Here is a 22673-nt window from a genome sequence, read left to right as displayed (position 1 = left end):
CATTAAGCGTTTTAATGTGTTAAGCTTCAGAGACATTGATATTCGGACAAGCACACAACCTCATCTGTACACTACAGAAAGCATGTTTGAAAAAACATTGCTGTTTACTGCAGATGATCACTTCATACTGTAAGTCATGCAAAGCACTACTGCATCTGACTGAGAAATCATATTGTGTTAGGGCCGGGGCCATGCTCAGCGGCTCCAATGCATTACATTTATGCATTTGACAGACGATTTTATCCAAAGCCACTTATGCATTACAAGGTATATATTTTTTTGTAAACATGTGTTTCCTGGGTTTAAACACATGACCTTTTGTGCAGATTTTGGTAATTTTTCATTATCAAAATCTCTTTGATAGTTGAGAATTTGTAACGTTTTTCAAAACTGAATTTCCTTTTTATTATTTCTATACATGTACATTGTAACTTAAAAAATAAAAATTTTGTTAATCATTAAATCATTAATAAAACAACTATATACAGTAGCTGAATAAGTGAAGAATATCTGTACAGGACCTGAAGTGAGCTGAACTTTAGTTTGTGGGAGAAATATTTGAAATTAGAAAGAGGAAAACATACTGTAGTAAACAAGTTATGCAAATTTGTTTATATATCTGTTGTAATATAATTCGAGATGATGAGCACTTAAGTCATCATTGTATAGTAAACACCTGCATTTCAATCAAAGAAGAGCAACCAAAAAGCAGAAAATCTCATTTGTTATTGGATTTTGTTATTGTTTATTTCCTTTCATATAGTAACTGCAAAATGAAAGCAATGAATGCATATGGGAACAACTATCTGTTTTACAAATTAGGGCTAAAATTGTGTGATAATGATGACTAAAAGTGTCTGTGTACAGCCAAAGAGACATAACATCCTATATTTATTTGAAAAAGGTCCATTAAATTGATTTCTTTAACTAACTGGCAAAAACAGATAAAACAAATTGAATTAATGCAGGTTTTTATGATCTGTTTGGTATTTCATGAATTTCTTAAAGGGATAGTTCACCCAAAAATGAAAATTCCACCCTGTCCAAACTTTGACGATACCGGGAATCAGATTTCACAATCCATACGGACAATTCGGCATGTTTTCCTCGCTCGAAAGCTTGACAGACCTCCCGCACCTAGATACGATTCCTAAACCACAATTGGCCTGTTGCGGTTTTCGGGCTTGGCTTAGTGAAAAGTCAATTAAGATTTTCCTCCTCTAGAGTGATTAGTCACATGACACTAATAGATCTGCTGATTGGCTCAAAAACATTTATGTTTCCTATAAGCAAGAAGTCAGATTTCCATACCAGCCAATCAGCTGCTAATGGACAGCTTAACCTAATATAATGTGTTTTATGCATCTGGCAGACATTTTTATCTAAAGCAACTTACAGTGCATTACAAGCTATACATTTTATCAGCATGAGGATCAAACCCATGATCTTTGTGCTTCTAACGCAATGCATTCACAATTCACAACCACCACAGGAAAGATCATGAGCACGAAAATCTCATTTATTTGTACCAAGTTATAAATAAAACAGCATTAAAACAGTGTAAGATGCATACATGAACCTTGCACCCGACTCGTGTGTATTCATCTGCACTTTACAAATGCACACATGCACACACAATGACAGGTGTGTTTACCTTTCTCATTTCTTTAATTAAAGCATGCTGTAGGTGTGAAATTAACTCTTTCCATCCTGCCCCACGCCTGCCGCCCTCGAATCAGTCGCCATTGTCTCCCACATAATTATCACCCAGCATAATGAGAGCGCAGCACGAGTCCACCAGCAGCGGGATGAGGAGAAACTGTAGAAAGGGTAAAGAATAAACTGAAGGGGGGGAAGGAAAATATGAGGTCTGGTTATTAGCACCTCGAAGAAAGAGCCCTGTTTGTTCGGCTCCCTTGATAATTGAACAATCCTCTGACATTCTGCCACCCCGCTAAAGAAGCAGAGAAGAAGAGACGGTGAAAAAAGCGATATACGGGGTGATAGATGGCACAATTTGGAGAGTTAGAGAGTCTCATGAGCTGCAGGAGTGTAGATTAAGACAGAACGCTCTTTTCCACTTCCGTAATAACGTGTAGATTCATCCCGATTAGTTCGACTTGTACCGTGTTATCAAACCGCTGCTTTTCTTTGTCTACGGCATCTACCCGCTGTCCCCTCCGGCAGAAAGGCACATAACTTATATCCTTCTTATGAGAGAAATATATTTCACTCATATTTTTAGTATTGGGAAGGTATATTATTGGAGAAAGCAAAAGATATTTAAAAAGTTATGATGTTCAGAATAATGCTGTGAATTGCTTCTCGCTGATGAGACGATGAGCTCGGTGCTCTGAATCACACAATATTAACATCAAAGGATGCAGGAATTCTCCATATGCATGCATGCGTTCAGCTTAGTTTAGAGATGATGTTTGCTGCCACTAAACAAGATAACACGCAGCACACCAGAATATTTTTCACATTAAGCCCAATTTTAGATGTTTCGTCCCAAAATATTTGCAATTATAACACAAAGGTCCAGAGTTTAATTCTTATGGAGCACTCATACTAATAAAAATGTATACTTATATAGGCTACATTAAATATACATTTTAAACATTAAAAGTTGCTTGCATAAAGGGGCTGCGAAATGCATGAACGTTAATAAAGAAAAACTATAAATGACAGCCTGAGCTGTTTCTGAGATGTCATTCCAGTAACAAGGATGAAAGATGTGTATTAAGAGAGATTACTTTTGTTTCATCTGTGCATTTTCATTATGTCAAAGGCAATTTTAAAACATTAGCTGCATCTTCCATACTTCACTAGCTGTCCCTTCAGATTATAGCAAGACATATATAAGTGTTGTTTATGATATTAAACAGTATTGCATATTATACAGATTTCCTGTATTTTCGGGTTGTATTTTAATAAAGAGACTGAGAAATAATTATATATGCTCATTATACCATTGCAAAAACAACAAATGTAATGGCATGGTGGCCTACGAATTTTGCACAGTACTTTGTATGTGAATCTCTTTCATAAAATGTTTATCAGACATGCACAAAAAATATTTTTACATCACAGACTGCATACAGCAATTTGCTTTTTTGGCGATTCATTGTTTAACAAAGATTTTGGTTACATGCATGTATGTACACAACAATTCAATTTGTGTTGAGCCAACTAACTTTCCATGCTTTTGTTTGACAAATTATAAAAAAATATTTAAACATTTACTGTCTTCATTTGTCCTGAGAGCAAAGCATGCTGGGAATTAACTCTTTCCCTGCCATTGATAAGTTATCTCATCAATTAAAGGTGCAGTGTGTAATTTTTAGAAGGATTAAAATAATATACAAAACTATATCATTAGGGGTGTATAAAGACCTTTTTATGAACCATTATGTATTTATTAGCTTAGAATGAGACTTTTCTATCTACATACATGTTTGTACAGAAGCCCTTAACGGACAAACTTTTTTTACTAACTTGTCTACGAATATGACATGTTTTTTCGGTGGCGGCTACCGTAGCTTCTCTATGCATTTTAAAAATGAGGGGTGAGCAGTGGACTGAGCCGTTTGTTGCAATGCGCAACCTCACCACTAGATGCCACTAAATTTTACACACTGCACCTTTAAGAGAAAACATTTCCCTGCCAATGATGCTTTCCTGATGAGTTTTTATGGTAATCTGTATTTCTGCTATTACCCACTAGATGGTGCTCTTACCCAATTTACAAAAAAAATGAAGCAAAAACTAATTTAATTCATTTTAAACTCATGTATGTTTTGATCATCATTTTGAATCTGATCTCTTACAAAATTCATTTACAAAAATGCAATTATTTCAGCTTTTTGCTCAAAATTTGGTATTTTGAAGAAACCTACCCATATTTAATATAAGGCATTTTGTTAAACTTGTGAAAAAAATGTTGGGGTGGAATGAGTTAAAGTAACCACACAACAAATCTCTCTCTCTACCCTTCACTGAAAAAAATGATTCATCCAATTTACTAAATATTTTAAGGTAAAAAAAAATAAATAAAAATAAATAGTAAGTGGTTGCAATCAATTTTTTAAGCTACATTTAAACAAAAAATTAGAATAGCAAAACATAACAAAAAACTTTTGTTTAAATGTAGCTTAAATAAATTGATTGCAACCACTTATCTTAAAAAAAAATTGTAAATTGAATTAATCATTTTTTTCAGTGTTGAAAAAATAAAATAGGTGCTATAGTCAAACATTACATTAATTTATACATAAAAATCCTGTATGACATTAGAATATTAGTTTCTGTATGCCTGCAGAAGTCGAATTTGATGTGAAAATTCTGATTTAGTATTAAATCCCAAAGGCACGTCAGAACTTCCAATACATCCCAACCATCCTTTACTGTATATTACAGGTAAGAGTCCTCCACTGGCTTTACAAAGCAATACATTTAAAAACAACCTCAGCAACATTGTCACCCGACCCAAAGCACATTGACACTGAACGCCGCAGATATGCTGCATACAAAATCACCTACAGTACGAATAAAAGTAATGCGATTCAAACTTTTGTGATTGAGTAAAGTGTTTTGTGAGTCGCTTTTCAGATTAATGCTTCTGAAATATGCAAGCGATATTTGACTTTCCGCTCATATCCCAAAAACCATTTATAGGAGTATAGCGCTCCTGGAATAAAAAGCGAGACGGTACGATACACGTCAAAAATCTGAAGAATGATTCCATTAGGTGCTGGTGCTGGAGAAATACTGTCACCCTCAGTAGATAACTTTATGTTTATTATGTGAAATTAACACAATGACTTGTGTGGCTTTTGGTTGCTTGTGCACAGAGAAATCCTACATTAGCATGCATTCATTTCACGTACTGAACCATCTCGTATTAATATTCATAAGAATCTTTTTAGTTAGCTTAGGTGTAAGCTCATTTACTCGACAGAACCCGTCTGAAATCTCCAGTCCTATTAATCCCCGGTGAAGTCATGCCGAGTGCTAAACACAGCTCGTGTGTGTGTGTGTGTGTGTGTGTGTGTGTGTGTGTGTGTGTGTGTGTGTGTATAGAAATGCAGATTCATTCAGAGGGATAAAGACACAGCCATGGAAATCAAGCGGTTGTTTGGGACACACAGGATTAGAGGACGTTTATCCTTGCTGTGGTTTATGGGATTGTTTTGAGAGTCTAGAAACATGAACTTTTATTAACAGTAAACAGATCGCTGGACCCAAAACTAAACCTATGACAGCATCATCATGCGCTTTTATAAGAGATTCATACATCATATGAGGCTGTCCGGGCAGTACTGGTTTCATGAGGTATCTCCTTATCATCCTCACCCATCTTCTAGCTGTCATCTCTGGTACCATATACTGTACAAAGAATGGAAGCTGCTTCTGGAAGATGATTGGGCTGATGCTTTCAATGTCTTGTATCTGGTTGCCATGACAATAATTTCATGCTATCTGCTTTTTGTTGTCTTCTCAGTGAAAGCTGCTTCTGAAGAACAAAGTAAACAGAAACAATATGTAAAATATGTAATTAATATGTACACATCTAATTTATAATGAATTTACCTTAATTCTGGAAATTGATGCGTAGTTTAAAATCAGAAAATGCTCCTTGAAACACCAGCATACACCTGAAGAGCTTTAGACACCCTCCATCCACATCATCTCTAAACATTTTCAATGATAATTATTTTTTTTTAAATACAAATCTGGTAAATTTAAACCTTTATTCAATTAAAGGAAAATGTCATATTTAATTTGGAAAAAAACTTTAATTGTGTCATTCAGCATTAATATTTTTTTGGACAATTACTAAAGCTTCACCTGAGCAACTGACTTCCTACATAACTGTGAATAACTCATTAATAACTTATTTTAATCCAAAATATAATTAAAACTCATTATTATTATACACCTATTTACTTTGACCGATTGCCAACAAAACACAGACATTTGATGCAGTTTTACTTACCGCCTGCGACTCATGATCCGGTTGGGACTGCCCCATTTCAACAAATTCCAGCGTTAAACAAAGACCCATGCATCACTCCGCTGCTATCCTGGATAAACAAACTATATACATTGTTTCCATAGGGCTGGGTACTTTGGGAAGTTACACTATTGGTGAATTTGATTTTCTGTCAGGTCTTGGCTGGTGTATGTGTGCGTTGGCTATTCCGGTGCCCATATAAGGACTTACACTGTATGCCCAATTACACAAGAGATTTAGAAGTTCAATTTCTTCAGCTTGCTTACTGACATTAGTTTAGCATTTTGTCATTGCTGTTAATATAGCTTTTATCATAATGGTCTGGCCAACTACAATTTCAACGATATCACTGTTTCAGTTTTGTAGGTGAGTGGTGCTCATTAATAAGATCAACGGCTCAGTCCACCACTCATGCCTCCCTTTTAAAATGCATAGTGAAGCTACGGCAGCCGCCACAGGACAAACATGTCATCGTCTGAGACAACTCTATAAAGCTATAAAGCATTTTGTCCAAAAAATGTATATCTTACTTAGTATTTTTGTCTTGTTTTCTAGTATAAATATCTAAACATTCTTAAATTGAGAAACATTTACTTGCAAGCAAAGTAGCTTAAGATATTAAGTCTTGTTAATTGAAATAAATGATGAAAATCAAGAGCTTTACTTAAACAAGGAAAAATATCTGCCAGTGGGGTAAGAAGAAGAAACTTAATTCCAGTTTCAATTTAATTCAATAAACTCAGTTTAAGTGATTTTTCTTAACACACTATTTTTACTTGTTCCAAGCCGTAACGTCTTAAATTTCATAATTTATTTCAGTAAACAAGACTTAACATCTTAAGCCACTTTGCTTATCAAGTAAATATTTCTCAATTTAAGAATATTTAGATATTTTTATTAGAAAACAAGACAAAAATACTAAGTAAGACATTCATTTGCAAAAAAAGATTTTCAAGAAAAGAATTTCTTAGTATTTTTGTCTTGTTTTCAGTAAAAATATAAAAAAAATTCTTAAATTAAGATGCTTTTTCTTGATGAGCACAAGTCAAATTTTTTAGACCAAAAATATAATTTATAATTTAAGTGATTTTGTGCATAGAACAAGCAAAAAAATCTGCCAATGGGGTAAGCAGTGGCGTGTTTACCATTTTGGGGGCCCTAAGCAAAGTCCAAGAACCGGGGCCCCCCATGCCCCAGCATTGCCCAAGGTTTTTTATTTGAATTGCACAACCATAATATTCAGTATATATGATACATGATTCTGACTGATCTAACAACTGAACTAACAAACACAAGCAAACAACAATGTAAGTTGGTTATTGCTTGAATTTATGGATTGGAATGACATAACTCTCATGTTTATATTGCAAAAACAAACTTACTGTGAGATACAACAAGCATATATGAGATTTTAATGACAATGATGAGATACAGAATATGATTTATGTATTTTCGATGTGATTTAAACCCCTGCGTGTCTTTATCACGTTTATACCTCTAGGAACGTGAAACAAAAGATGCATGTCACTGATCAAACAAACCACCAATCACAGGTGTGAAGCCCAAAGTCTTTAAAGTAAACTTGACCATTGAGTGAATGTTGTGCAGTTACGAGAGCATAGAGAGAGTCGAGCAAGCGCTCATTCCAGCACTTGTGTGGCTGGATTTGTGCACGCTAAGCAGAGGTGCGCTTTCCCGTAGAGTTTTGCTCATGAAGTAGCCTATATGTGCCCTCGCAAGGATGTGCGCAAATATTTTACTGCGGACATACTCGCAAATCTCTCGCTTGCGCGTGCTTTATCCGTACCTTAGATTTGGGTCTGAATAAACATAACATACTTTCGCACACCTTGTGGCTAGTAGGGGCTCCCAAGCCCGCGGGGCCCCATGCAATTGCATGGTTTGCGTGGTGGGTAAACACGCCACTGGGGGTAAGCAGATTTTTCTTGATTTTTTCTTGAAATTTTTTTTGCTTACCCCATTGGCAGATTTTTTTTGCTTGTTTTATGCACAAAATCACTTAAATTATATATTATATTTTTTATATTTTTGGTCTAAAAACTAGACTTATTTTCTTGGGTCGTTTTGCTCATTAAGAAAAAGGATCTTAATTTTTAGATATTTTTACTGAAAACAAAAATAGTAAGAAAATGTTTTCTTGAAAATAATTTTTGGCAGTGTGGCGGTGCAAAATGGCGACAGGGGAGCTGCAGTTTATGCAGATAAAAACGTCTCATACTAAGGTAATAAAAACAATACAGTTCAATATGTAAGGTCTTTATACACCACTGATAATATAGTTATGTAGATTATATTGCATTCATGTAAAAAAGATTCTCCTAAAAGTTTTCCATTTCCAATTTCTAGTTTAATATGATGCCTGATATGGTTGAACTTTGTTTTGATAGTCCATTTAGGACATTATATTAACTATAAATAACTACATGTCAACTAACTTTCATTGATTTGCAACTATACATCAACTTACTGTCATTAGAGTATTCATAGACTGTAAGGGTTAGGGAATAGGTTAGGGTTAGGTTAAGTGGACTATCAAAATAAAGTGTTAACCCTGATATATTAACTGAATTAATGTTTGATAGTCAAAGAATGAAGACTTAAGGAATTTATGAGGACACCAGATTTTGCAAACACTATATAGGCCTATTCAACTCTATATGTTTAATAATCATCACATTTTCTGTAGTTTCTTTTCTTTAATGTTAAGGCTGTTAAGAAATAATGCAACATTGTAAAAAAGCGCCGTATAAATAAATTTGACTTGAGTCTTTTCTAAATGATCAATTACTCTGCAAAAAACAAACTGCAGCAGATCCCCAAAAGCTTCACATCTAACCTCAAATAATCTCTACGTCTTTATAGATGGCAGTTGTATTGACCCGCCCTCGCCAAAAATGCAAACTACAGCACAAATACAGCGTTGTGATGGCTATGTAGGTCACTCCAAGCAGAAGAAAGACTTCACACAGGAGCAGCGAACGGCAAAGGGTGGGACGACTTCTTATTATAGCTCACAGCTTCCATCTGTGAAGGCTTTACTAATTCCTGAATCATGGACCGAGTGGCTTTAGATAGAGGTAATAACAAACTCCAGCGAGAGACGAGGAACGAAGGGGATGAAATGGTCGATCGTGCACGCTCTGAAATTAAGCGCTTGATGTGATTTCCTCGAGTGTGGGAGGAACATTCATACTCTGTTCAGACTGAATGTGTTTGAATTATTACTGCATCAATTACATTTGGATCTGCGTGATGCTTTATACGACAACATGACAACACACTTGAATAATTGCCCTGCATAAAACAGTAAAAGCAACTAAAAATGCAAATGAGAGCATGTAAAGCAAGTCTTGTATGGCAGTAAACAGAATATTAAATCGTCTTGGCCAAGTATGTTGTGATTGTCCTGCATGACTCTGGCTATTCCAGCGCTTCAGTGCGTGGATGAATATCAGGAAAAGACTACAGAAATACAGCTCACAAAAGATTTATCTTATTTTAATGCAGTGTTAGTGACATCATTGTATATATGATATATATCGGCTTATAATCGGTATTTGCAGATAAAAGCATTTTTATTTATCACCAGAAAAATTCATTGGAACTCATACAGTACTTTGTGATTACTTTAAATTGGGTGACAGTGACGATAGGACTGCAGTTTGTATGGATTTTAGGATTTCATGACATACTAATTTGAAATGTCCATATCGGCACAGAAATTTTGTGCATTTAAAATAGAAATATAGCAGTGGCTTTCCAAATGAACAAAACAGTTTGTCACTTTGTAGTTTTTGGAGGTGTCTGTATCATTGATTTTTCCCAGACAGCTGAGTGCAACGAGCCGGATCCGCACTGGAGCTGACGACTTGGGTGCAAATCTGGCCCGGATTCATCTGCTGTCTGGGTTACAACTAAACAGCAAAAAAAGTCGGGTAGGTTGGGTAGCTATAGCGGTAGGTTTATCATACGACAATAAGCAGAAATTGTTTCCGGAGTGTTCGGGTCTCTCTGGCGACAGCTAATCTTGGTAGGTGAGACACAGTTGTTTTATTCAAACACAGCTGAATTAAAGACGGCACACTGAACTGTCAGATTTCATCTGACACATATAGGGGTGGTTTCCTGGACAGGGTTTAGATTTATCCAGGGCAAGGTCTTAGTTATATTAGGATATTAAAGTAGTTTTTTCAAACATACCTTATAAAAAACATTACTAGTGTGCATCTTGAGACAAAACAATGGCACTGATATACTGTATGTTAAAATATGTCAGTGAAAGGTGTTTTTAAATCAGTGGCGGCTCGTGACTGCTTATCTGAGGAGGCGCATATTCAAAATAAGTGTTCGGAGTGTCATATGTGTTGCTTCTGTTTTCAAAATATGTGTCATGTAAACCATGTGCATCATGTGTTTTGTCAAAATAAGTGCCTGCTGCAGACACATCAAAACCGTTTCTAATAAAAGAGATGCTCACGTTCACAAAATACACGCAAGACACTCCCTTAACGATAAACTCTGATTACGCATGAGATGATGCGAGTATCTGGCAAACATGAGCGTCTCTTTTATCATAAACCCTTTAGATGCATCTGCAGCAGGCACTTACTTTCACAAGACACATGATGCACATAGGATCACTCCACGCGCCAAACACTTATATTGAATTGAGGAACCACACACATGACGGGCTACATACATGTTGTGACGAACTTCGCATTGTGCGCCCTCGAAAAAAGAAGTCACCAAAACAGTGGGTTGAAACAACCCAGTATTTTTTAGAGTCTAGTTAAGCCTGGCATTTCAGGTCCCAAATAACAATTAAAACCTCTTGTCCATTAAAAAACAATCAGCATCTGGAAGAAACTGATCTGTAGGAATAAATATTTTGTGGGCTTTAGGCAAAGCTAAGTAAAGGGGGTCAGGGGTTCCAACATGCTCTTCAATATCAGTGCCACACATGAATAAGCACACTGCAAAAATTTATTTTCAAGAAAAAAAATCTTAGTATTTTTGTCTTGTTTTCAGCAAAAATGTCTATAAATAAATTAAATTGAGATGCTTTTTCTTGATGAGCAAAACAACCCAAGAAAATAAGTCTAGTTTTTAGACCAAAAATATCAAATTTAAGTGATGGTGTGCATAAAACAAGCAAAAAAATCTGCCAATGGTGTAAACAAATTGTTCTTGAATTTAGTGTTTAAGAAAATTTTTCAAGATTTTTTTGCTTACTCCATTGGCAGATTTTTATGCACAAAATCGCTTAATTTGATATTTTTGGTCTAAAAACTAGACTAATTTTCTTGGGTCATTTTGCTAGAACAATTTAAGAATTTTTAGACAAAACAAGACAAAAATACTAAGAATTTTTTTTGCAGTGTATAGTATGAAGAAGGACATGGAGAGAAGTGTTCACTGTCTTCTATATTCATTAGACTAAATGTGAACCTTTAAACACAGCAGACCTCCAGTCTACAAAATGAGGAACAGTAGCCAATGCAGGAATCCTGTGTGAAAGCGATCAATTGTTGTAACCCAGAACAAGATGCTCTCCATCTAGCTCAGTCCTCAGAGGAGATATCGCTGGATGTAGCCGACATGAGAAATGGAAGCAATTACTGCATTCCAGAGCCAATTATGTGTTCACGTGTTGGTGAAAGCCCATAAATGATATCAAATTTTGAACACGTTTTAACCAACACAAGGGGTAAAGGCCCATTCACACTATGAACAATATCATTGGGATCACTTTCAGAGCGTTTTTTTTTTTTTTATAAACCATTGACAGCCAATCAAATCACTTTGAATTTAAAGAGCTAGGTTTGAATTTTTATATTGTTTCAAAGCAGCTTTTTACCAATTATTACATTATTAAATATGAAAATATTAACAATTTCAAACAATTTTATTAAATTAAATATACAATAATGGCGTTAAAGATCAATGATTTGTATGAATTCTGCTAAGTGTGAGTGAATTAATATAACAACATTGTTGTGGACACTAATATAGTCATTAATATAGACCCAACATGATCTCACAGAAAGTTGTGTTATACTCATTAAAATTTTAATTCATTTATTCGTGTCCATGGCACGAAATTCAGTACTTTATGTATTGGTTTCTAAATGTTTTCTTCCACTTTTAAAACTATTTTCGCCTGGAGTTGGGGTTTGGGTTAGGATGTCTAAAAATGTAACAGAATTTGATTCTAATACCAACCCCAAGTGACAATGGTAACAAAATAGGAAAAAACTATGAGAAAACAATACATAAAATGAAATGAAAAAGAAAGTTGTGTAATAGACACGAAAAACTATTTATAAAAATGTATAAAAAAGACATTCGTGCTCAAGGCACGAAATAAAAGCTACATTACTTAGCTCACTTTTCATAACAGTAAACAATGTACATGTTTGCATACTTAGTAATCATTATGCATGTAATTCCATACAATAAGTATAAAAAACATCTGCTCATGAGTTAAGAAGTGTTCATGTGAATGTGTATTCAAGTTATTAAAAAAGATAAATGTATTGGGCAATTTCATTTTGTTTTTATCTCCTTTTCATTTACTGACGAAGACGGCAAGGTTCTTAGCGCTAATGCAACAAAGCAGCAAAGGTTTGTGCTGTGGTGTGTAATTGATGTGAAATTGATCTTGGTATTTTATCATTCTTGTGCTGCCACAGAGAATAATAGCAAGCAGATGAATGAGTGGTGATATACAAACGAAATTGTGCAGTCAAGCTTTATTATAACCGATACCGATATGCATTGAAATAACATGACCACAACTCAAAAAGTCAAGGCTTACATGCTGAGTTTTACTTTATTTTATCATTATTTACTCACGAAGAACAGAATGTAATTCAATGACATTATCGCCTTCACAACATAGATCTGAGATTAATAGCATCAAACACTGTGCTTATACTGTAAAAGCAATGTGCACCTTAGTATAGCAGAACAGTACCCTAACTAACAGTACGTTTTTACAAAGTCTCTTTTAAGAAGACGCCATGTTTGCAGTGTTATTTTAGTCATGAAAGACTAAAGTCCCAGCTACTTGAATGCACGAAGACATATGTGTGCTAAAATTAAATTTACACAACATATTTCTGACCAACAATTAAACCTGATATCAACCAAATGTTTTATTCCATATTGTGAATTGTCTTTATCGATTGATGATTGGTTCTTTAAATTGAAAGGCGGGGCTTATATCTCTAGAGCGGCCATAATGAATGTTGCATTTTGCCACATTCATAGTAGCAGTGCTTAATCTTGTTATATCCAATATCTTTGGATTTTAGGAAATGTGGTTTTCATGCTAAACTAGTTCATATTTCAGTGAATTGGTGGTTAATTTGTATTAATACATGTCTTTTAAAACAACTGCTTTCCCCATGTGACTCACCTTTATTCTTGCACTTTTTTATGTACAATTCACACTATACAAATTAATACAAAATCACCACCTCATAAAAATAGCTAAGTTGCCATGAGATCTGGTTGGCTCTTCATGTCTTAAAGAGGCTTGGTATTAAGATGCATTTTGGTCGATCGGATCACAAGTGAAACACACACAATACAGGTGTAAACGTGGTGTGAACGAAAATTCGACCAGATTGCTTTTGTGTTGTAGACGCTCATGTGGCCAAATGTGTTCGAACAGCCACAAAAGATCCACTGCCTATTGATCTAATGTGATGTACCAAGCACAATGTTTTACACCAGACCTGACTTCTAGCACAAACCCACGGTGTTCAGCGCAATCTCTAGGCTTTCATTGATAAAACTGAAGCGGCTGCTCTCCGCCTTTTAGTTTTTGTTTCATTTTGCAAGCGAGTGCTCTGAAATATCAGAGAAAGCTCTTACATAGGTACAAAATGTTGTGCAACATGTTTACAAACAACACAATCGGCAGACTCAGACCTTTAAACCCGGCATTTCAAAGTAATAAGGACAGAAGCGGTCGAAAGTGGATGAAAGAGAGACGGATTAAAATACCAGGTGTAAACATGAATGTGTCTCTCTTATCCACTTATTATCTGATCGACCAAAATGCATCTTAATGCCAGATATAAACAGCCCCATAGTTAAATTTGAATTATTATTTTTGGGTGAATTGTTCCTTTAAAACAGCACAATGAAAGCAACAACAAAGGCAAGAAGCGTAGCACTTTAAGCTTTGCTCAGAGACTAGATCACACTCGTTTTAATAGCCGGAGCCATTGTGTTTTATGAGAAAATGCAAGTAATAGACAAAGATGAGGATTGAGTAGCGCACTTGATTGGTTTTATCACAGGAGAACACACAGGACTGAACGTGTGCCTTACATCAGCGATCTCTCGCTCCATCTGTGTATCATTTATCTCTCAAAGTAGCTGTCTACATTCACTGCAAAGAAACAACTAATGCTCTGGATATGAATACAGATTTGTGTACCATTTCCCGACATCCACTGAAAACTGTATAGGATTTATGTTACCGGCGTCTGCTATGAATGCTGAGCTCTACGGTATCTGTACCCAGACAAACAGAGGGAAACTCTTACAATGAAATATTAGTGAAAGCAGGCGGTTAACCTTCAGAAAATGTGTTTCGGCAGGGCTAGCTGTTAGTTTGGTTTTTAATTTCAAATAAGTTTGACATTTTTGCACACATTACCGAAATTTGCGACATCTTTGAGGCAGTCTAACAATTAACATAAAAGCTGCAATCCATAACAATATTTTTAATTTAAAATAAACAAAAAATATTTCAAGGAGTAGTAACAATAAAATTATAACCATGATTTGTAAGTCAATCAAATAAAAAAATAAAAACGTGGAAAATGTAATTATGAAGTTGTCTTCCTGCCATAGAAAGATTTGAATTGAATGTTTCTTGCGCTTTAGCTGTTTAAAAAACAAACCATGTGAAAATTCATCATTCACCATTGCTGAGTATTTTCTCCATAAAATTGGAATTTTCCGAAGACAACCTCATTCCTGTGGTTTAAAATCGCCTTTCATACGTCACAAACCTGTAACCAATCACATCATTAGAGTTGAATGAGAGGATCAGTAGTTCGAGCCATAGATATTATGTATAGATGCTGCATAGTCTATGGCTGATACGATTGCTGGACTGCTGCTTCAGCTTTATTTCTGTGATGCTCACACATGCAGTGTGAATGCTTTAACTTTTTAACATTAGCGCTAAACAAAAATGTATCATTATATTTTCATAGTTTGAGACCGGACTTCGCAGTTATGTGTCTGAAAATGCAGAATGTAGCATCTATTTACATATATATCTATGGTCTGAAGTGGTGCGAACGAGTGGAGGTGGGAACTAATTTGCATATGCATATCTATCGTCAGAGCTGTGTGACTGAGTAGAGGCGGAGACTAATTTGCATATTCATCGATCTGTGTATACTGAATGAGGTGAGGGTGTACAGTAACATTTCAGCTGTTTTAAAGCATTAATAAATTACTGTCACAGGGAAAACTATTACAAGTGCTATTATGATGCCCAAAAATGAGTTTTAAGTGATGAAATGATCAACTACAGGGATGAAGTTAATGGTGATGGATGCTTCTAGTTCACAAACATGGTTATTTTACAGTACAGTATATTCTCTATAAGGTCAGCAATGTCCCGTGATTATTTTCTGTTCCTTCAGTTTGTGCATTCTGTTCATTTTAAGGTTTTTATTTATGAATAATAATTAAAGATCTTGTGATTGTCACATGAGCTTCACAAAGGCCGCTCTCCTGCAGAAGAGACGTCAATAAATTATTTCTGAAAAATCTACTTTCATTTCATTCGAGCACCTGAATCCAATATTGGCCCGGCCTGCTGGGAACTACCCGACAGTGACCTTACAGTTTTAATATTGAATATATTCAATAGATTTAAAACTGTTTAAATACTAGATAGAAATACCGTACATGACTGGAGGCATGTGAGATCCAACCACACAGAGATTACACCCGCATAATTAAATCAGAGAACCATTTTACAAAGATGTGTGGCAGTCAATGGACACAACCAGGACACCGACCGCATAAAGCGATGTTGAAAACAACCAGGACACTGTACTGTTACAGTATGTGATGTGCTTAACAACAAACAGCATCTTCCACGAATAAGATAAACCGGTGCTGAAACAATCATCTGCAAATGTTTTCTTATAAGAAAAATGACACAAATCAGAATTTTAAACTCTGCTCAAACATGTACCAAATCAGGTGATATAATATGGCCCTAATATTACTTATTTTAAGTAATTTAAGCATGTAGGGAAACTATACAACTATACATAATTCGCAATGCTTTATGGGAGTGGGCGGTTGTTGCTAAGTGCAATGATTTTTGTTTCCATGGTAACAGCATCATCTCAGATTAGTTGATTTCTCTCAGGTTTATAGGTGTTTATTTTTGCACTTTTTGTCTCCCTGTAAAATTACACTAAGTGTCTTTATCTGCTGTTACATGTTTAAACCCAATGCTTGTGCATAAGGCATGTATGTGCATGTTTAAGTATTTACTAAAGTAATTATGATATACTTTATACGTTTTTTGACTTTTGCGATAAGGTGTAAATGCGAATAATAGGAGATGGAAACGCATTTGCTAAATACATTCTAAATGGCTAAATAAACCATGTGACTGATCATCTAGCTGTATCAGTACCACCAATACCACCATCATTCGCTCAAACAACTTGATGCAAACACACCTAACTCGCATTTCTTTGTTTTTTCTTTTTTTTTTGCGATTTTTGAAAATATTTGTTTCACGTTTGGATGGAAACCGCCTACTGTCAGTAATAAAGCTACAAAAGCGGTCACTGGGACAGTAGCCTTTCAAAAAGTACCTAAAGAGTGCATATCAGTAGCTCAAAGTTACATATTGGTCCCTCAGAAGTACCTAAATGATATATATTAGGACCTTTAGGGCACCATCCCAGTAACAGCTTTCGTACCCTTATTTCCGACAGTGTACACATATTGCAGAATAATGCAGGGTTCACACCAGACGCGGTAGAGGCGGCAAGCGTGAGTGATTTACATGTTAAGTCAATGCAAAGACGCAATAAGGCATCCTGCAGCGTGGCAGGAATGGTGCGAAACGCGCGGCGCGGATTGCGCGTTCTGCGTGTTTTGAGCGTTGCCGCGGGAAACGCACAAGTTGAAAAATCTGAACTTCAGCGGATTTCTGCGCCGTGTTAACCAATCAGGACCTTGCAGTAGTAGTGACGTAATTACAGGAAGTGAGCGGAGTCTAAGTGGAGTCGCAGCCCCTCCCATGACGCAAATTCATGCACAGCTTTCACGCCCGAACGAAGCGAGTAAACTGAAATGTTCAAGCGTCCAACTACGCGTGAATACTGTAGCACATTTTGCCACCTCTACCGTGGTTGGTGTGAATGCACCATAACAATGAAGTTCAACTTAAGCTTGAAAGAAGACCAATACATGACAATTTAATGATAAAACACAAATAAGTTGAAGTCACGCTGTGGTCTCTATAGTATAGAAGCATACATGATCACATATTAATTGAAAGGTGTATATGTTATCATTGAAAATCCCTTTTAACAAAGCAAAGCAATAGATTCAGTTTATCCAAAACCGTAGGAATCTCCTAGGAGCAGAAGACCATGTGTTAACACAAGCTCTTTGCTGTCACAGAGACCCATCAGAAGGATATCTTACATGCAAATCTCTCCATATCCACCCCACTTCACATGTCAGCTGAAAATGGGTTTGAGACAGAGGCTTGTAGAGTGTTGACAGAGCCATTCAGAGTAAAAGAGGTGTGAGAGTCCCTAAACTCCAAACCCATTCAAACCTCCTCACATCACTGACATCTGTCTGCGACGCGTGAACAACGCTCTGGACGCCCAACGCTGACATTTCTGCATCGGACGAGTCATTGCGCTATTGATGGATCGGACCGCAGCCGTCCCCAGGCAGCCTGAGACGTGGAGAGTCAAGCTGCAATTAAAACGGCCTGTCGCCGGAGAGCGATTTAATGAACACTCACCCACAAATCTCAGCTCTCGCAATTACACACGGAGGAGCAGAGAGACCGATAAGGAAAGAATAAGAGAGGAAGGACATCAAAATGAAGCTGGAGATGTCTGGCTCTTTAATTAAAGCTGTTTTAGAGGAAACATACAGTACAGGGGTAATTGGGCTCTTCTTGACAGCTCCACAGAGCATTGCTTTTGTTGGAGCATGTATGATAAGACACATAATCATAATTAATCTTCAGGGTCTGATTTCCCAAAGAACCAAACCGTATACACACACACAAAAAAACAATGTACACAGGAATGCAGGACTCTGCTGGAAATAAACGAATGCTGATGTCTGTGAGGTCCAATACATCATAAAGTAAATCATAACATATGAAGAGTATCGATACGGCCGCTGCAGAGAGATGTCAGTCCTGTATGACGTCACTCTTCTCCACATCTGCAGGTCAGATGAGAAACACAAGAGTGTTCATTCTGAAAATATCAAAAAGAGCAATGAGAGGTGATTGGATGGAGAGAGAGAGAGAGAGAGAGAGAGAGAGAGAGAGAGAGAGAGAGAGAGAGAGAGAGAGACAAACACACTTGTAGCCAATCAGCAGTAAGGGCCGTGTCTACTAAACGACACCGTAGCCTGGGTTGTGTATGTGTGGGGCGGGTCTTTCAAAAGAAGGTCCAGATTCTATTGGGGTACGGGCTTGTTTGTTTAGGTGATTTCAAATGTCAAAATTGTCAACATTGAGATCGTGCACCCCGCCTTTAAGGGGTTTATAATATATATATATATATATTTTAAAAAGGTTGCCAGCCAGTCCCACTATTTTTATGATTTTGAAGCTGAAATAATTCCATTTTTGTAAAGGACTTTTGACAAAGTAAGAATCTCTTTCACGTGGCATTAAACTTTTGTGAAAATCACAAAAATGTGCTGTGTGGCAACTTTTTAAAAAACGCTGGCGGGGAAAGATTTAAAAAACCGGTAAAGAGGTACATATATATATATTGAACTGAACAATTTTAAGCTTTTATTTAAATATTTTATGTGTCCACAACAGCTGCATTGCATGCATATGCATTAACTCATGCATTGATATGTAAGCCATTTTGTACGTTTTCACATTTTGTATAGGGATTTTTTGTCAAACTTAAAACAATCCCCTTCTTTGTAATATAGGAGGCGGGGGGCTTTACAATAATGTTGTGGTGTGTTCTAGTGTTGAATTGCACACCGTTGGCATCAGTCACAGATCTCGTCAGAAGTGCATTAGGGTTGAAGAATGGCTCTATAGGAGAGGTTGTACAGAAAGCCCTTACGTAGAGATGGATTGGCTGTGTATTATGCTAATTACTGACTGTGAACACACACACTTTACCTCATTTACAATCCAGATTCATCAACATTAATAATGGGTATTAACTCAATTATGCATGCACGCAAACCATTTCAGCACATTTAAATGCGAACACTTGCACTTCCATTATTTCACAACATATTTGCATGTGCATGGGTATATAAGAGTAACATAATATTTACAGTTTTATCACCCATGCATGTGTTGATTTACCTGTTTTACAGTAAGATGCGGTATTTGAGGGCTCGAGGGACTCTGTTGATCACGAGCCGTCCGTCATAACTGAGAGAAGCAAACAGCCAGGGGTCCGCTGCAGACCACTCCACTGCATATACACTGTCCTCATGCTCTTCATATGTGGCTATAATGCTGTCCTGAAGAGGCTCTTTCCCCCTACACATAACATATATGTGCATTATATATCACCGTTCAGAGACTGTGTCCATTTACAGTTTTCGACTACAGATTAATTTGTACGACATTAAAAGGAATTCATCCGAACCAAATTGTATTGCAATGAATAAAGCTAAACTGTACTGAATTGTACTGAACTGAATTATCCCATACTGAGTTGAATTGAGTTGACTTTCTTACTTAGAGTTTTTTGTCTTGTTTTCAGTAAAAATATCTAAAAATTCTTAAATTAAGATGTATTTTGACCTAAATAAGTCTATCAAATTTATCAAAAAATATCAAATTTAAATGAATTTGTGCTTAAAACAAGCAAAAAAGGCACTATTCTATGCCATTTAGTAGTATACTGTAAATAGTGTGTTCACATTGGAAATTCAAAACAAAGTGCACTTCTCGTTCAACCTAAAAATATGAAAAAAGTGTGTAATGCTGGCCTACTGAGAATAAAGATAACGTGCGGAGACGATTACAGATATAATTTCAGTTTGACGATAACTGGGGTTACGTTGGGCAAAACAGATAACAAGGACATTAAGTGCATTTACATGCACAGAATATGCGAATAACTATCAAAAAACTGCTTATTACAGAAACCTGTTTTCATGTGTTCACATGCAAATCAATAAACCGGATACACTGCAAAAAATGATTTTCAAGAAAAAAATTCTTAGTACTTTTGTCTTGTTTTCAGTAAAAATATCAAAAATAATTTTTAAATTCAGATGCTTTTTCTGGATGAGCAAAACGACCCAAGAAAATAAGTCTAGTTTTTAGACCAAAAATATCAAATTTAAGTGATTTTGTGCATAAAACTAGCAAAAAAATCTGCCAATGGGGTAAGCAAAAAATTATTTTTCTTAAACACTAAATTCAAGAAAAATTCAAGAAACATTTGCTTACCCCATTGGCAGATTTTTTTGCTTGTTTTATGCACAAAATCACTTAAATTTGATATTTTTGGTCTAAAAACTAGACTTATTTTCTTGAGTCGTTTTGCTCATCAAGAAAAAGCATCTTAATTTAAGAATTTTTAGATATTTTTTACTGAAAACAAGAAAAAAATACCAAAATGTTTTTTTTCTTGAAAATCACTTTTTGCAGTGCGCGCACATTAACAAAACTGGGAAAAAACTGGTTAAGGTGTTTAAATGCAGCGCGAAATTGGGGTAATGAGCAAAAACCTACCCGTGTTTTTTTACTTATGCCATTTATGGGCTTTCTCCGATAAAAGAAAACGTTTTATGCGTTTACATGACCTCACACATTATACGTTTATTAAGCATTATCAGTGTAATACTGTGCATGTAAACGCACTCATTGAAAGAACGATGGAAAAACTGATTTTCATTGACTTTTTTGCAGCGTTTTGCACGCTGTTTATGCACCCCGGGCGCCTTGGGTTTCATAGGATCGCTCTAAAGTTAAAAAGAAAACAATTCTGGGTAGTAAAGCGTCTGACGTCAATCAAACAAATGAAAAGGCGGGCCTTCCTTCTAATATGACGATTAACAGAAAGCTAAAGTGCTCTCACTATAATCTTTAACTAACAGGACAGCTAATTCGGTGGTTGTCTAGTAACATAAAAACCGCAGTATGCTGTTCTTTTCCAAATTAAAAAAGTCAATCAAAAAACAAAAAGCACAGCGGTGTGCCTCGCATTTTCAGACCAGAAAACCGTGTCCTGATCAAGGCCTTATACGTCCGATTAGTAAATAAACATTAAGCGTTCCGTTTGAAAATTCATACACAAGATGCTTGAGTACATAAGTGTGCAAAGTATGTGATTTGAGACACAGCTAGAAAGATGAAGCGTACTTGTCTTCCTGTTGCGTCTCCTGACTGTCGCTGAGGTCATCGTCATCCTCCAGGTGTCCGAACGGTTCAGAAGAGATGGACACCATGTTGGACAGGATCAGTCTGCTGTCACTGCTGCCCGTGAGCACTAGCTGGTCATGAGAGTGATTATATCTCACACTCCACACCCTGAAACCAAAAACATCTTCAAACCCATCTGCTTTTGTTCTCCAAGCCGTTCCACCTCAACAACAACACGGCCAGCGTTCCTCTCCTCCTCCATCTGTATAAGCCTCAGGCAAGGCTCAGAAAAGGATTCCAACCCTTATAGCCGGGGATTGTGGGACGATAACTCAGCTGTCAGCAGTAAAATCTGGCTCAGTCAAGACTTCTTCTTAACTAATCTGTCTCTAGCCCAAAATATACCCTAATACCTCCCACCCTGAGGCTTAACTGAACTCCTGCCACTGCGAACATAAATGAGAAACATGTAGGGAACGCTGTTGTCGTGCGATTTTCTATCTAAATAGGATCAAAAATGCTGCGATTGATATGAGGGCTCTATCTTTTAAGATGAATGATATTTTTGCTTGCCGTGATTGGTGTACACGCGTGCGAGCGGCACATCCATGGCCAAGTGATGTGTCAGATTGTGAGGCAATTATATGCGGTGAATCACACCTACAAGCAGATACACACACATACTATAGAAATAGATCAGCGGTGAACTAAAATAACACTTTCCTAACACAGCCTTTAGGAATAACACACACACACACAGTCAGATAAATACACTAACATTGATTAAAATACTTTATATTTCAGATAATCCTTACACATACAGATCAAACAGAAAGGCAGACAAGCTTTGACTGGGGTGGGTTTTGAAAAAGATTTGAGATTACAACCCTGAGCGCTTATGAAAAAGTAGTTTAACTTTCTTATAACTAAATACAAATTATAAATCTGGTTGCTAAGGTGAGTCAGAGAAGACAGATTGTCTGTCAGCTATAGTGGAGATATCGAATGGTTTATAAG

General features: G+C 36.3%; 2 protein-coding genes across 2 annotated transcripts in view; one reads left to right on the top strand and one right to left on the bottom strand.

Annotated features, from left to right (window-relative positions):
* psen1 (presenilin 1) overlaps positions 1-22673 on the top strand; it is a 187453-nt gene that overhangs the window by 112324 nt on the left and 52456 nt on the right. The gene's annotated exons all lie outside the window — the stretch shown is intronic.
* Positions 18166-22673, bottom strand: part of eipr1 (EARP complex and GARP complex interacting protein 1) — a 30948-nt gene continuing 26440 nt past the window's right edge. The window contains exons 8-10 of the mRNA XM_065267326.2: positions 21657-21824; positions 19641-19820; positions 18166-18552 (exon numbers count right to left, since the gene is read on the bottom strand). Coding sequence (XP_065123398.1) covers positions 19646-19820; positions 21657-21824 — 343 coding nt within the window. The 3' untranslated portion in view covers positions 18166-18552; positions 19641-19645. The remainder of the gene's footprint in view (positions 18553-19640; positions 19821-21656; positions 21825-22673) is intronic.

The sequence above is a fragment of the Paramisgurnus dabryanus genome, chromosome 17 (assembly GCF_030506205.2).
Source record: "Paramisgurnus dabryanus chromosome 17, PD_genome_1.1, whole genome shotgun sequence".
NCBI lineage: Eukaryota > Metazoa > Chordata > Actinopteri > Cypriniformes > Cobitidae > Paramisgurnus > Paramisgurnus dabryanus.
This window is presented reverse-complemented; position numbering and strand designations above follow the sequence as displayed.